Source organism: Monodon monoceros, unplaced genomic scaffold (assembly GCF_005190385.1).
Source record: "Monodon monoceros isolate NGI ecotype Baffin Bay Population unplaced genomic scaffold, NGI_Narwhal_1 Super_Scaffold_18, whole genome shotgun sequence".
Classification (NCBI taxonomy): Eukaryota; Metazoa; Chordata; class Mammalia; order Artiodactyla; family Monodontidae; genus Monodon; species Monodon monoceros.
The window spans coordinates 100,694,412-100,710,755 of record NW_021703774.1 but is presented as its reverse complement, the minus strand read 5'-3'; the positions used below and the strand labels follow the sequence as shown (position 1 = coordinate 100,710,755).

Sequence of the window (16,344 nt, the reverse complement as noted above, 5' to 3'; positions counted from 1 at the left end):
AATGGTAGGGGTGGTGGCAGTAGTAATAATTACAAAAACAGCGATAATGATGAATACCTACCTCACTGGGTTTCTGTAAGGATTAAATGAACTGATTCGTGCAAAGTACCCAGCAGAGCACCTGGCTGCATTGTTTCAAGAGGTGCTGAGGGGCACACTAAGACTCAACAGTGCGGTTCATCTGCAGAAGTGTGCTGGGTTCGGTTCGATCAAGAGGCAGACCAGCTTTCTAAATTGCTTACTTTCTCTAAAGCCCCTTACTCCCATTCCATAAATGAAGAAAACAACCCTGCCCACCCAGGGACTGCTAGGAGAATCAAATGAAACACTAGACATGAAAGCATTTTGGAAACAATAAAAATAAAATGATATTATTATGTTTAGCCTCCCCTCAAGGCTGCCAGCTTGTTCCATTCCAAACCACGTATTAACCAGCTAGTGTCTCTGCTTGCTGTCCTACGGACCCGAAGAGTTCAGAGCTTTCTTAGCAGGAAAATAGCTCCAACTAAAAACATCTCTGTTTTCCTGTGGACTGTACCTGGAATTCCAGGTACATCCTGGAATAAAGATAAAAAGAAATGAGTTTGTTCAATAGAAATAAATGCGTGTGCGGGTCACAGGCAAGCATCCAAAAGCATACACCTAGGCACCAAATGGAAACCACGGAATGAGGGAGACAGCCAAGCCATCAACACTGGCCAGCACGGAGGCCAGCAGCGTTTCTGCAGAGCTCCCCTCAGCAGCACCCCTTTGGCCTGACACAAGGGACCAGTAGGGCACAGACAAGTCCATCCCCTCCTACCAAATTGTTTTCCCTGAATTCTCCATACGTGCCTCTTTTTCTCATTATTAAGGCTCCTGGGAACACAGCCCTACCTAACTCTGGCAAGCCTCAGAGGCAGCCGTTAATACTTTTTAAAGATGTGTAGCAGAACAGTTTTTAAAGTGAAAACTTAGTGAGCCTTAAGCCCACAGGAGCAAGCATTTACCTTTATAACTTCCCACTTTTCTTAGATACATTACAGGACCTAAGATAAGGCACCAAAAAGCTAAGGTAATTTCTAATCAGAAGGCATTATGGTCCTTACACAGTTCTCGTTCACCAAGAGCATGGCCCTCTCTCCCCACATGCTGTACAATAACCAAGGAACAAGGGAGGGAAGGAAAAGTATGAGTTTTGTCAAAGCAACCACTAACCCTGGGCTGTGGCTTCTGCCTCCGCCTCCTTCACCCTCAGCCACAAGCAGGGAAGGAAGGCTTTCACTGAAGGCCCACACGCAGGCAACTACTGTTCCAGCTCAGGCTCATTTTAGGTGCTGTGCTCTTCTCCCTGGCCACATGTCTAAAGGAGGCCTTCACCCCTTCTGCTGCCAAGAACTCTACAGTAGAGCTCCACAGCCCCGTCAGTGAAAGAAGAACGCGAATAAAGAAGGCCCATTACTTGAGGGTCTTTCCATTCTGATGACTTACATACGTCTCTTCTGAGGCCAAAGGGGTTTCATCTGGTTCCAGGATGTCTCACTGGTGGCTACTCATCTGGTATTGAATCAATCAAGGGAAGAGGCTCATTCATTACCCACGGAGTGTCTCCACTCAAGTGGAGCGGTGGATGGGCTGGAGTCTAGAGCCAAATTGCCTGAGTTCAAGTCCCTGCTCTGACACTTATTAGATATTTTTTTTTATAAAATGTTTTTTTTTTTAAGATTTATTATTTATTTATTTACTCATTATTGGCTGTGTCAGGTCTTAGTTGGGCACGCGGGATCTTCATTGAGGCACGCGGGATCTTTCATTGCAGGGCGCAGCCCCTTCGTTGTGGTGTGCAGGCTTCTCTCTAGCTGTGGTGTTCGGGTTTTCTCTTGTCTGGTTGCGGTGCGCAGGCTCCAGGGCGTGTGGGCTCAGTAGTTGTGGCATGCGGGCCTAGTTGCCCCACGGCATGTGGGATCTTAGTTCCCTGACCAGGGATCAAACCCGCACCCACTGCATTGTAAGACGGATTCTTTACCGCTGGACCACCGCAGGAGGCCCACTTATTAGTTACCGTGTCCCAGTTTCCTTGTGAGTAAAATGCAGATGGTGATGGTAATACTAATACCACCTCACAGGGTTTTCTTACAAAAACAAAATAAATTAGCTGGCAAAGAGCGAGCCCTAGCTGAATGTCAGCCTATGTGCCAGGCACTGTTGCCTTTGTAGCCAAGAAGGCCATATTCTCAGTCTAACTTTGGGAGGCTGCAGTTTGAATTCTAAGATTAAACAGTGCATGCTTTTGGCTACAGGGGGATGGAAGAAGAGACAATCCAAACCTCAGAATGAAATCCACAGCCTTGTTCTCACATTTGAGGTCCTCCACAATCTACCCCCATCCTTCCTTCCAAACAGACCTCCTCTACCTTCCCAACCAGTTCTCTGGGTCATCCGTTCTTTAAAACAACATCAAGCACCTAACTGCCCTGTTCTGTGCTAAGCCCTGTTCTCCCCTCTGCTCACCCCAATGCCTTTCGCTTTCTAGATTCTGCCTGGTCTTCAAAACAGAGCTCAACACCTAGGCTTCCACAAAGCCCTCCCCAGCTGCTCTAATCCACCCTCCTGACCCCCCTGAGGTCTTCTGGCTTTTCCTCACCATGCATTGATTATTTGGTTATATGGTTATATTTTATATGCCGAACTAAAGTATAAGCAACTCAAAAGAAGGATGAATCTTACATTTCTTTCTATATCCCTAAGTGACTAGTACTGTGCTTTGCACTCAGCGGAGACTCAGTGAATAAGTGATTTACTTGACGCTTCAAAAGGGCACAGATGACACACAGCAAACCCATTATCATTTTTTTAAAACACCTTTCTGATCAAGACTCCCTCATAGTGTAGAGATTAAAGGCTCAATCTGTAGACCTAGACTCAGTAGGTTTATGGTTAAATCTGCCACTTAGTAGTTGTATGACCTTGAGGAAGTTACTTAACCTGTCTATGCTTCAGTTTCCCCATCTATAAACTGAGAATAAACAAAGAACCTACATTTCTTAGGGGAGTTATGAGGATGGAATGAGATAATACATTTAAAGCACTTTGAACAGGGCCTGATACACAGTAATTAATTAATTATTATAAATATTCATTATTATATTATCTTCTACTATCTTCTTGAAATCCAGCTCATGCAGAATGCCCCAAAAAAGTATTTTGCAAAGTATGCTGAGCCTATACAGAAAGCTACTGGATGTCAGTATTATATACAAAACATTTCTCCCTCCTTCTTCATTCATTTGGCCCATCAGCTTGTTCAAAAAAGCATCTCTACCTCTGTACTACTGATCAGTTGTCTCAGTTTGTTATAAAATCTGTAATTCTGCTGTACCTCCAATCTTACTGTGCACTTCAGCAAAGCTTTCAGTGTGTACACAACTCAAAAAAAATTTTTACCAGTGGCTGGAAAGAGGAAGGAAGGTCTCAAGCAAAACTGATTCACTATCAAATACATCAAGGCTATACAGAACCACCAAACTCACCACATTCCCATGAAGTACCTTCTTAAGTTATGTTTTTTCATCAATGAAAGCAGAAAATTCTGCCTCAAACCCACCAGGTATAATTATACATCTTGTTATCAAAACAGCACATTTTTCCATCAAGCCGTTTCTCTCTCTTTTTTCTTTCTACTACTTTTCAGTGAGATTTTAATTAAGATAAGTTTTAATACACGGGCTAAAAGGCAAATAACTTTTCAATCATGAGACAAAATGAAACTGCTGACAGAGAGAACGGGCAGTTCAAATTCACACACCAGCATTCAAAAAAAAACTAGCAACTTTCTCTCAAGATATTTGCAACAAGGAGGACATTCTGCTTTCCAATCTCATAAACCAGTTTCTGCAAACTGGCTTCCACTCAGTCTGTGCCTGCATATGACTCCTGGTCTGAGTCAACTGGAGCATTAATGGTGGTCCCGCTCCTTCAGTATAACGCAGAGGTGAAGAGCAGAGTTGTGACTAAGTGAGCTCATGAACTAAGAATATCCTTGCTCATTGTTAGAGGCTATAATTGTTTAGCACAGTACCTGGCTGCAGTGCACACTCAATACATGGTTATTATTATCACTCTCATGTAATCTGTATGTGCAATTCAACAGCTAAAACCAAGAGGCTAATCATTTTTTAAGTCAATGTGTTTCTTCTTGAGGCCAGCCAGTTTTCAGAACTGGCCCAACAAATTAGTTCTATGTAGCTCATTATAGAAGAGACACAAAGCAAATTATAACAAAATAGAGCAAATTAAGTTTCCAAATTTGTTAAGTAACCCTGATTGCCACACTAAGACCTTGCCTAGGAGATCTGACACTCTTATTTAAGCAACAATGTTCCAACCAAATCATTTGCTTCTTCTCATCTCTGAGCTCCCATCCTGATGGCCTCTAGGAAGCACAGTGTATTTCTGTACATTTTTAATTTTTTAATTTTGTTTTGTTTTGTTTTGTTTTTGGTCGTACCACGTGGCTTGTGGGATCCCAGTCCCCCAACCCGGGCCCTCGGCAATGAAAGTACAGAGTCCTAACCACTGAACGCCAGAGAATTCCCTCTGTACTTTTTTAAAAATTACTTTTTTAAAAATTACCTGAAATAGGCAAAATTAAATATTTCCTAAGTAGCCTATGCTAGGAGTGTCACCTCTATGTAAAAGATCTATTTATTTTGTAATAAAGAACAAAAAGCCTTTCTTGAAATTCTTATTTACGACAAGAAAGTAAATGTAATCAATGCATGTAACAAAATTAAGTGGTATTAAACCGCATATTTGTTCTCTAGCCACCTCAACACTGAAGGTTAGTTAGGTATCTGTGTTACTGACATTAGAATGTCTAGCACTTGTCTAGTAAAATATAACATGGGCAAATATACTATGTATCTGTAGAGTAGTCAAATATTTTATTTCCTTGAAGAACACAAATACTCAAGTTTTATATAAATATCCCATGTCCTAAATGTTTCTAGACTGAAGAGACTGAAGAAAAATATATCCAAAAGAATATAATGAACATGCAATTTATATTATGCAACTTACCTGCAGTTGCTAAACAGGAACTCATCAGGGCAAACATGGCAATCACACAACGAGAAGCCATTTTTATTTCTCCAAAAGTGTGTCCCGTTCAGTCACCTCAGCCTGCAGTTCTTCAGATTATAAATAATCTTTGCAAATTGGAAGTGGCCTTAAAATCTTTCTTGCCAATTTTCAAATTGCCTATAAAAATAAACATTTTAAGAAGAAAACTTAATGCAGGTATTTCTTTTGATAAATACACATCAAAGTGAAATGAAGAATTTCTAAAAAGTATAAGATAAATTTATCTTGTGTGCCTAGACAGCACTCAAGCAAATGTTGGGGGTGCAGGGGAGGTAATTACCTAATAAAGAATTTTATAGCAAATACTTCTGCAAATACATGCTGTTTTGACATTTTAAATCTTTGGTTTTATATAAAATTTTCAAGAATATAGAAGAAAATCAAGGTACACCTATAATATAACATCATCAGTTATAAAATAATCAGTGACACTTGATACATGAACTCCCTAGTGCCAGCAAAAAAAACACAAACAACTCTGATTAGAACTCAATCTAAGATGCAAACTATCATATATAGGATGGATAAACAACAAGGTCCTACTGTATAGCACAAGGAGCTATATTCAATATCCTGTGATAAACCATGATGGAAAAGAATGTGAAAAAGAATATATATGTGTATAACTGAATCACTTTGCTGTACAGCAGAAATTAATACAACATTGTAAATCAGCTATATTTCAATAAATTTTTTTTAAAAAAAAGAACTCAATCTAATGTTATAGTGACAGAGTTATCACAGGGATCAAATTGAAACACATTTAGAGTCAACCTGAAAAAAATAAAGAACCATTAAAAGACAAGATTCTTATTTCAACTGTTTACCAACATTTTAATAAGCAAAAATGTCTCTCCCTGTCTCTCAACCCCATCTGAGACTATCTGGTTGCATGAGTAGAGGATCCAGAAGGTCTTTTCTAAACTTTTCCTATCCAGAGCCTTGAATGGTGAGTTTTGTGAAGGTTTGCTGAACTGGAATATCCTCCTATGGCCTTAAAGATCACCTCATTTAGACACTCCAAAGTATTTCCAGCCTTATCTCGTTGAGCCTGACACAGCCCATAGAAGTTGCAATTCAACAAATGTTTACAGAGCACCTACTATGTTCCAGGCATTGTGTGAGGACATGATTCCTGTTAACAGGGAAAAAAATTATCCAACAACTGGAAAAAAGTATAAAGACCCTGCCTGATCTAAGCCCTGGGCAAGGCAAGATCACAGAGTTTCTAGGGCCCACTTCAAAGAGCTAGAGATTGCAGCCTTGTTACTCTCATCCAGAAAATTGCATCCCCAGAACCAGTTTGCTACCTTTAAAGACAAAGCCAGTTTGGGCACTTGTAGATACAGTAGAAAAATATAAAAACAATGGAAAAATGAGTTTCTAATCAAATGGTCTTAGTTCACTGCATCGATTGTTAAGAGAAAGATATTTAAAATGGTTCCCTGCAGTAGTAACACTAATGGCCCCTGAGAAGGAGAGAAACAGGGTGATTGGGGGACAGTGGTGGGAGGGGGCAGGAACCTTTTCACTGAACTCCCATTTGGGTTTTACAAGTATTACCTACCCAGAAATAACAATAAAGTCCTAATTTCAAAAATAATTTTTAGATATGCTTTAAAACTAAACTATTACATATGCAGGAGGCACTGCAGTTCAATCTTGGTATGACAGTGACTTTAAAAGCCTAGTGTGAGTAAATACAGATTATGATGGCAGTTAAAGGTCTGCCTAAGTGTGGATCCACTCTGCCACCTACCAAATGGGTGATGTTGACCAGAATACTCTTCATGCATGAAACTATCCTATGGACTGCTGTGAGGATTAAAGGAGTTAATATATATACATTGCTTACAACAGTGCCTAGCACATAATAGGCAATGAATAAATGTTAGCTATTATTATCATGCTTGTCCATTCCCTTTGAGGTATATTTATACCAAGAAAGTGGAAAAAGTAGGGTGTGATTATTGACATAATTCTTAGCTGCTGGAAAACCAGTTTAGTCTTTTGTTTGCTGCTAAATAAACACTACAATGGACACAAAAAGGAGATAAGCTAAAGAGTGGAATCACTACGGGAAAAGAATTGCCAGTCAAATTGAGGCACAATCCATTGGTGGCACAATGGTCTTATCTCAAAAACTGACTAAATTATAGACACAATTTTGGACACCATAAAATTGACTTCAATCTTCCCTTTAAGTCCAACATTTCTGTCACCATAATTCCACATCACCTCAGATGTAATGGAAGTCTCCTCTGTTAACCTAAAAGTCAATGACAGCAAAGAGAATTTGTCCCTATTTTTTTTTCCCTTCAAAGAATTAGATTTCCTGGGCTTCCCTGGTGGCGCAGTGGTTAAGAATCCGCCTGCCAATGCAGGGGACATGGTTTCGAGCCCCGGTCCGGGAAGATCCCACATGCGCGGAGCAACGAAGCCTGTGCGCCACAACTACTGAGCCTGCGCACCTAGAGCCCATGCTCTGCACCAAGAGAAGCCACCACAATGAGAAGCCCGCGCACCGCAACGAAGAGTAGCCCCCGCTCACCGCAACTAGAGAAAGCCCGCACACAGCAACGAAGACCCAACACAGCCAAAAATAAATAAATTAATTAAATTAAAATGTTTTTTAAATTAGAGTTCCTGAATGGATCAGTAAGAAAAACTCTAAAAGAATACGCTATTTCAACAAATGCTAAGGGCAACTTTTATAAAGCAAAACCCTGTAAGGAGATTTCAGAAGAAGATGACTTCCCAGAGGATTTTTATGGTGCACACAATCTATATAACCAGCACGAGGCTTGTGGGAATATTTAATGAGCTTGTGTCACCCCCTGCCCGCAGCTGCAGAGGCTCTGTGGAGCTGTGCACGTTAATCTGGGGCTTAAACCAGGTCTGAATGAACCTGTGGAAAAGAAAGGCAAACGGTTCTATTAAAAATATAGACTGCAAATTGCTGACAAGAATATTGGGTAATTATTAAAATGCAGCAATTACAGATACAATAGAGCCAAGCTAAATAGTTTGATGCCCAAAGGCAAACCACAGCAAGTTTACACCGGATCTTAAAACATCTCCAAGGAAGTCCAAGACAAGTTGAAACTTACATACTGCTGCTTCAAACAAAGAGGGAGCTTTTCTTCTTTCAGCTTAAAAGTCCCTCCATAATGTAACTTGTTCAAAAAGAAAATAAACTGCACAGAATTTTTGTCTAATCTTCCCAATGTGGTGACAGGATCCTAAGGCGGAGGAGAATCAAAAAAGGAAGCATGTCGTTCCATTCAGTGGAACTCCAGTTTTGGCCAAGACTTGCATACATCAGCACCTTAACACACGACTTAGGGATCAGTTCCCCAATTAGAAGAATGCAGGATGATCAAAGGCTTTGGAAAAGTCGCAGATCTTGAATAAAACTAGGGAAATACAAACTCTTCTCCTTCTCTGATGTTATATCACACTCAGTCTGCAAAGACCAGGGACTCGCCACTCTGGTTTTCTGACCTCACTGTATCTCTTTGGACTTTAAGAGCTAAACTCTTCCTTTAGAATATAAATAGGGTACTCTGAAATCTTGAATGAACAATTTGGGGGCTACTGTGTAGTAGTCATTTCACCCACATTTCAAAGCAATGTATTCCATTCAAAGGGTACCAGAACTTACAGTATCCGCAAATGAACAGAATACAATTCTGAGAGGGACTTGTAACGGATTTTTTAAAAAAAGGAATGTGATACTAATTCTTCTAATTTCCCCTGTATCTATTTCTAAGGCCATTAAACTGTGTGCTGCCCCACATTCTCTAGTGATCCAACAGAATTCACAGGGAAAGACCAGGATAAGCTGAAAACCGCTACCCAAACAAGTCCCAAAAACCATCACGGGTTAAACTAATGTTCAAAAGGAATTGGTTGGGAACAGTATTCCCTGAGTTGACCAGGATGTCTTTTAAAGAGAAAATCTTGCTCTATCTTAGTGGAAAAATGTGGTGAAATGATGTCTGGCAATAGGCTAAAAGCCAACAAGAAAAATTGCTAACTTCCCCTTAGATGGCTAACGCAGTGGCTATGAACATGAGATTATTCAAAATCAGAACTTAAATTAGCTTCCAGCCAATCAATTTCTCAATTAAAAGAATTAGCATGCTAAAGATAACATGAACAGCTTTTAAAGTTAGAAGAAGTCAACAGGATTCATGGATGAAGAGGAGCCCAAACTCCAAGCCCAGCACTTGCCCCAAATAACAGGGCAGAGTCAAGACTAGAAACCAGGTCTTTCCATGACCAGCACCCTACCTTGCAGTTCCAGGTCTGTTGCCACAAACTAGGAACCATTTTCTCTCCCTCCATACTCAATCTCTGGAAACAGAATTTTTTTTCGGAGAGAGGGGGAAGCCTGCCATGGCTGCCACCAGACATTGGTACTTCCATGTTGACATATGTACTCTGCACAAATCATTACTGATCACAAACTGTGACTTGACTTCAGGACTGTGGGTGGCGGCTATAATAAATAAACAATCCTTGGTGATGTTGTATGACTCAAGTTCTGTGAAGATGAAGCACAAATCTTTGCACAATCATATCTTAACACTAAGACTGTTTAGCCCCCAACAAGGAAAATATTCAACAAATGTGAAGATCTTAAAGACAGAGATATAATGAGTGTAATAAAAAATGGCCATTCCCTAAACTCAAGTAGTAAATAACACCTGATTTTCTGGTACCTTCAATATGAAAAGGTTTTCTAGCAGATCATTAAGTTGTTTCTAGTCTGATCATTTAAGTGAATTTTTTTGAGAAAGGTATACTGTTAAGTCTGCAAATGGTTAAATAAAAGCTGGTAGAAGAATTGTTCTGATGGATATTCAACATGTTATTCAGGGGATTTAGAAAAGAGGCAGGGTGGAGGACATCAATATCTAGCTTGGCAGCCTGTAAATAGGGGTGTGCAACATGTAGAACAGATACTGTTGTTTGTCTGATGACATTTGGATGCCCTTTAAGACTTGTACACAGAGAGAGCAAAGCCACCTTACTGAGTCGCAACTCTCAGATTTCTCTACTACACAGCGAAACTAGCTACTTCCAAATCCCCATTTTCAGACAGATTTGGCACAAAGAGGAGAAAAATCCTGGATTTGGATAAGAAATCTTTGGAATTGCATCTAAGTACAATCAATATTCAATAAATATTTAATACTAGGAGCCAGGCACTGTTGAAGATACCAAGGATATAGCAGTAAAAAAAAAAAGAGCCAAAAATCCTGCCCTCATGGTGCTTACATTCTAGTAACAGTAACACCATTTAGTACATTAGGCAAGATATTTAATTTCCTGAGCTTCATTTCTCCCTTCAGTAAATCTTTATTTATTGCTTACTCATGCCAGGCAATGGGAATATAATGGCCATGAAGAGAGACATATTCTTTTACCCTCATGGGCTTAAAGTGTGGTGGGATAAACACAAATATGTAATTATACACTATGATAAGGGCCCTAAAGAAAAGGTATCCACAACCTGAAGGATAAGTAGAGATTTAAAAGCTCTAGTGAAGGATGACATTACAGTAGAGGAAACATTACAGGTCACTGATGCTGAAGGGAGCATGGCTGCAAAGCCAAAGGGAAAAGAGAGGAACAGGTTCAAGAAAGAGTTTAAGCAGGAAAGTGGAATGATCTGATTACGTTTTTAAAGTTTCCCTGGTATAGGGACTATGGAAAACAGTATGGAGGTTCCTCAAAAAATTAAAAATAGAACTACCATATCATCCAGCAATTCCACATCTGGGTATATATCTAAAGGAAGTTAAATCACTGTGCTAAAGAGATATCTGCAAACCCATGTTCACTGCAGCATTGTTTACCATAGCCAAGACATGGAAACAACCTAAATGTCCACTGATGAATGAATGGATAAAGTAAATGTGGTATGTACACAATGGAATATTACTCAGCCATAAAAAAGAAGGAAATCCTGCCATTTGCGACAACATAGATGGACCTTGTGGGCATTATGCTAAGAGAAATAAGTCAGTCAGAGAAAGGCAAATACTATAGGACACATATGTAGAATCTAAAAAACTGAACTCTTAGAAACAGAGAACAGATTGGTGTTGCCAGAGGTGGGGGTGAGGGGTGGGAGAAATAGGTGAAGGTGGTCAAAAGGTACAGACTTCCAGTTATAAGATAAATAAGTTCTGGGGGCGTAACGTACAACATGATGACTATAGTTAACAATACTGTATTGTATATTTTAAAGTCGCTAAGAGAATAAATCTTAAAAGTTAACACAAGTAGGGAATTCCCTGGTGGTCCAGTGGTTAGGACTCCATACTTCCACTGCAGTGGGCACAGGTTCAATCTCTGGTTGGGGAACTAAGACCCCACATGCCGCATGATGCAGCCAAAAAAAAAAAAAATGTTAACATGAGTAAAAAAAAAATTAACTATGTGAGGTAATCGATGTTAACTAAACTTACTGTGGTGATCATTTTTCAATACATACATACATACAAATACATGTTGTATTTTATGCAATGTTATGTGTGAATTATATCTCAATAAAACTGAAAAAAATTTTAATTAAAAATAAATAACAATTTCCCTGGGTACCATGTGGAGAAGAGACTGAAGAGAGCCCAGAGTGCTTGGATGTTCAGTTAAGACTCTGACAGCACGTCAGATAAGAAAGGTGGTTTGGATCAGAATGGAGCCTCAGTTTCTTCATTTGTAAGAAAATAAACTAACCTTACCTACATCACAGGGCCGTTACAAGAATCAAATGAAATTGTACACATAACAGCATAAAAGCTATCATTACTTATCATTAGCCGGCTGTCTCTACCAAAGAGAATTATCCTGAAGCCTAAGAAAGTCCCAATATTCCATGGCTGCCAGTGGAAGGGGAAAAAAAAAGGATTACTCTTGAACTACCTATACTTGTGGATAGGAATTCCACATGAAGACCCAGTAAAGGAAGGCAGGAAGCACAGAGGGTACAAGATGTGCAGAGAAGCTGGGCTCTGCTCTCCCCTGCCCCTCTAGGGCCTGGCCCACCCTCCCTCCTGTTGGTTACACAGAGTATAACCAACACATCTCTGGCCCCAGCATCCTTAGTTTTCTTGGGGCTGACCTTCAGTCAGTCCTTAAAAGCCCACTGTCTATCCCAAGCACAGCAGACCTCACTGCCCAAGGAAAATACAGCAAAAAGGGGAGGGTGGGCATGTACACATCTCACAAGGTTGTGAAGACCAGGTTTTGTTCAAGTTCACAAACTAGGACAGATTTTTTTTATTTATTTATTTATTTTGGGGTGAGTTAGGTCTTCACTGCTGCGCCCAGGCTTTCTCTAGTTGCAGCGAGCGGGGGCTACTCTTCTTTGCAGTGCACGGACTTCTCACTGCGGTAGCTTCTCTTGTTGCAGAGCATGGGCTCTAGGCGTGTGGGCTTCAGTAGCTGTAGCACACGGGCTCAGTAGTTGCAGCTCGTGGGCTCTAGAGCGCCGGATCAGTAGTTGTGGCCCACGGGCTTAGTTGCTCTGCGGCATGTGGGATCTTCCCGTACCAGGGCTCGAACCCGTGTCCCCTGCATTGGCAGGTGGATTCTTAACCACTGCGCCACCAGGGAAGTAGGACAGATTTTTTTACCCACCCGTGCAGTATTCCAGGAACTACCTTTCACATTTAATATTTCTGCATCCAAAGATTTCTGTTGCTTATAATTTTAAGCTAGAATTAATAGGGAACTATTTTTGGGGTTCCAAACCTGGCTTACCCAGATGTCTTACACTGGACAAGTCATTTAGCCTCCATCACCCCCTCATCTGTAAAATAGTAATGATATTTTGATGGTAATATATGAGACAGAATATGGGCATGATACCTAAAACAACACCTGGCCCACACAGTATATTTTTTTATTAAAAATAACAGTCATTGCAGTTATTATGATTAAAATACATCTAGTCTTTGGAAAAAAACCAAGCAAACTACCAGTAACAAGATAATATAAATAACAGTTTAGGGGCTTCCCTGGTGACGCAGTGGTTGAGAGTCTGCCTGCCGATGCAGGGGACACGGGTTCGTGCCCCGGTCCGGGAAGATCCCACATGCCGAGGAGCGGCTGGGCCCATGAGCCACAGCCGCTGAGCCTGCGCGTCTGGAGCCTGTGCTCCGCAACGGGAGAGGCCACAGCAGTGAGAGGCCCGCGTACCGCGAAAAAAAAATAACAGTTTACATCAAAGTTTGTATTAATTTTAGGATTAGACTTTGTCATCTAGAATTTCAAAAATTCCCTTCATCACCAAAAAATAATGATTCCAAACCTAATATAAGATATTAGTCCTAAAGATAGTCCTAATATTGCAATGCTGTTCCCAAAGGGTAGTAAAGCTGCTGCCTCAACAGCTCTGGTGTTAAGTTACAGGGATCTGGCTGCATGGCCCTCCTCAATTCTACATTATGATTCCCAAATTAGCTTCAGGGGTTTAGCCTGGGGGCTGCGGAGCTCAGCCTGGCACTGCCACCAAACTAACCCAGCTGCCTAGAGAAAGGAATCAGCTATCACCAGAAGGGCTTATTAAATCACAAGGCTGCAATTATTCCAGCAAAGTCAGCACAGCTGAATATTCTCAGGTCCTAGCAAGCACCAAGCCATTAAAAAAAGCTTTGGGGAAAAAAATTTAAAAATAAAAATAAAATAAAACAAAAAAAAAGCCTTTGGGGAAGCTACACCTTCTAGACCTCCAATAGACTATTTTGTACAATATGTACTAATTTACTAAAATATTTGATTCACATCTTTATTTATATTTGCAGGGATTCTGCAAATATATGAATTTAGAATAAACACTCCAGCAACAGACTATTTTGCTAATCACAATTAAGCACATTTTGGGACTTCCCTGGTGGTGCAGTGGTTAAAAATCTGCCTGCCAATGCAGGAGACATGGGTTCAAGCCCTGGTCCGGGAAGATCCCACATGCCACGGAGCAACTAAGCCCGTGTGCCACAACTAAACTACTGAGCCTGCGCTCTAGAGCCCGCAAGCCACAACTACCTAGCCCGCGTGTGCTGCAACTACTGAAGCCTGTGCACCTAGAGCCTGTGCTCTGCAACAAGAGAAGCCACTGCAATGAGAAGTCCACGCACCACAAGGAAGAGTAGCCCCCGCTCGCCGCAACTAGAGAAAGCCCAACGCAGCCAAATATAAATAAATAAATAAAATTAAAAAAAAAACAAACAATTAAGCACATTTTTTTATTCCTCTCACTGACTTCCAATATAAAATTCTTTCTCTTGGGTGGGGCTAATCCCTCAACAGATACATTTCAATCACTTAATTGATATTATTTGGTAAGGAAAGGGCTCAGCAGCCCAGGCATTGTGAAACATTAAGAATTAAAACCTTTAGATGGTTGCCCACTGCGGTCAGGATAAAGACCAAAACACTTTGCATGGTTGCTGGGTGTTGCCAACTTAATCCCACCTCATCTTCTGCATCTTCTCCAGCCATGCTCACCTTAATTCAGTTTTACCAAAGGGCCAACCCCTTGCTTCCAGAAGCGATGTTCACGTTTTGCAACTCAATGACCCTCCATGGTCCCCCTAATATGGTCAATTTCAAACATCTTCAAGGCCTCAGGTCTTTGTATAAGCATTACTTCTTTAAGGAGGCCTCCTCTGATTCTCTCGAAGTAGAACGTAGTGCAATTCAGCCCTGTTGGTATATCTCCATGTAATTATTTCCTTCCGGGTATGGTTTTTGCACTCATCTGTTCACTCCAGAAAGCAGGATGACAGTCTCCCTGGCTCACCTGGCATATAGTAGGCATCCAATGAATGTACCATATGGATCACAAGTATAAAATACTACCCTGTACATTACAATGAGAAACAGTATGAAAAGATGGTGAATTATCAGAACATTTCTCAATAATAAATGATAAGCCAACAAGTAAGAGTTGTATATAAGAAAGAACCTACACAGTAAGCAGCCTGAAAGGGACAAGAGAGGCAAGAATTCTGGCATCAACATGTGTTACAAGCTCAGACAAGTCACTTCATTTGGGGCTTTAATTGCTTCATCTCTAATATGAAGAGATTCAACAAGAAAATCTTTTATTCTCTACCTTACTTATGATTGCCGTTATAAGGACTAACAACTAATCCTGAATCTTTCCTATAAAATGAAACTTCAAACACACTTGTGGAAATTTGAAATGCATGATCATGTAATGGCTAGCAGGAATGACAACAACACTAGAAAGTATTATCCCAGAAAAACATTCAACTTGACAATGTATGTGTACATAAAATACTAATACTACATTAGCTATTTTTAACACAACATAGAGAAAGAAAAAAATTTTTAATGAATTATCTTACAAGCAATGCAAGCAACCACAAAACCTGAATTTTGTCAGATCTGCCCATTTCATCAAAACTGCCATTTTTGGGAAGATCTAGGGGAAGATGGCAGAAGAGTAAGACGCGGAGATCACCTTCCTCCCCACAGATACATCAGAAATACATCTACACGTGGAACAACTCCTACAGAACACCTACTGAACGCTGGCAGAAGACCTCAGACCTCCCAAAAGGCAAGAAACTCCCCACGTACCTGGGTTGGGCAAAAGAAAAAATAAACAGAGACAAAAGAATAGGGACGGTACCTGTACCAGTGGGAGGGAGCTGTGAAGGAGGAAAGGTTTCCACACACTAGGAAGCCCTTTCGCGGGCGGAGACTGCGGGTGGCGGAGTGGGGGAGCTTCGGGGCCGCGGAGGAGAGCACAGCAACAGGGGTGCGGAGGGCAAAGCGGGGAGATTCCCAAACAGAGGATCCGTGCCGACCGGCACTCACCAGACCGAGCGAGAGGCTTGTCTGCTCACCCGCCGGGGCGGGCGGGGCTGGGAGCTGAGGCTCGAGCTTCGGTGAGAGCACAGGGAGAGGACTGGCAGCGTGAACACAGCCTGAAGGGGTTAGTGCACCACAGCTAGCCAGGAGGGAGTCCGGGCAAAAGCCTGGTGCTGCTGAAGAGGCAAGAGACATTTTCTTCCCTCTTTGTTTCCTGGTGCACGAGGAGAGGGGATTAAGCGCGCTGCTTAAAGGAGCTCCAGAGACGGGCGCAAGCCGCGGCTAAAAGCGTGGACCCCAGAGACGGGCATGAGACGCTAAGGCTGCTGCTGCTGCCACCAAGAAGCCTGTGTGCGAGCACAGTTC

At 41.3% G+C, this 16,344-nt stretch overlaps 1 protein-coding gene across 5 annotated transcripts in view; it reads right to left on the bottom strand.

Annotated features, from left to right (window-relative positions):
- The window catches only part of TGFBR3 (transforming growth factor beta receptor 3), a 207,248-nt gene that overhangs the window by 170,137 nt on the left and 20,767 nt on the right, over nucleotides 1–16,344 (bottom strand). For 4 of the 5 annotated variants that reach the window (XM_029228505.1, XM_029228503.1, XM_029228501.1 and 1 more), the window contains exon 2: nucleotides 5,059–5,238. In XM_029228505.1, coding sequence (XP_029084338.1) covers nucleotides 5,059–5,119 — 61 coding nt within the window. In that variant the 5' untranslated portion in view covers nucleotides 5,120–5,238. Of the gene's footprint in view, nucleotides 1–5,058; nucleotides 5,239–16,344 lie in introns of those variants that run through there. The other variant, XM_029228504.1, reaches the window with a different exon arrangement.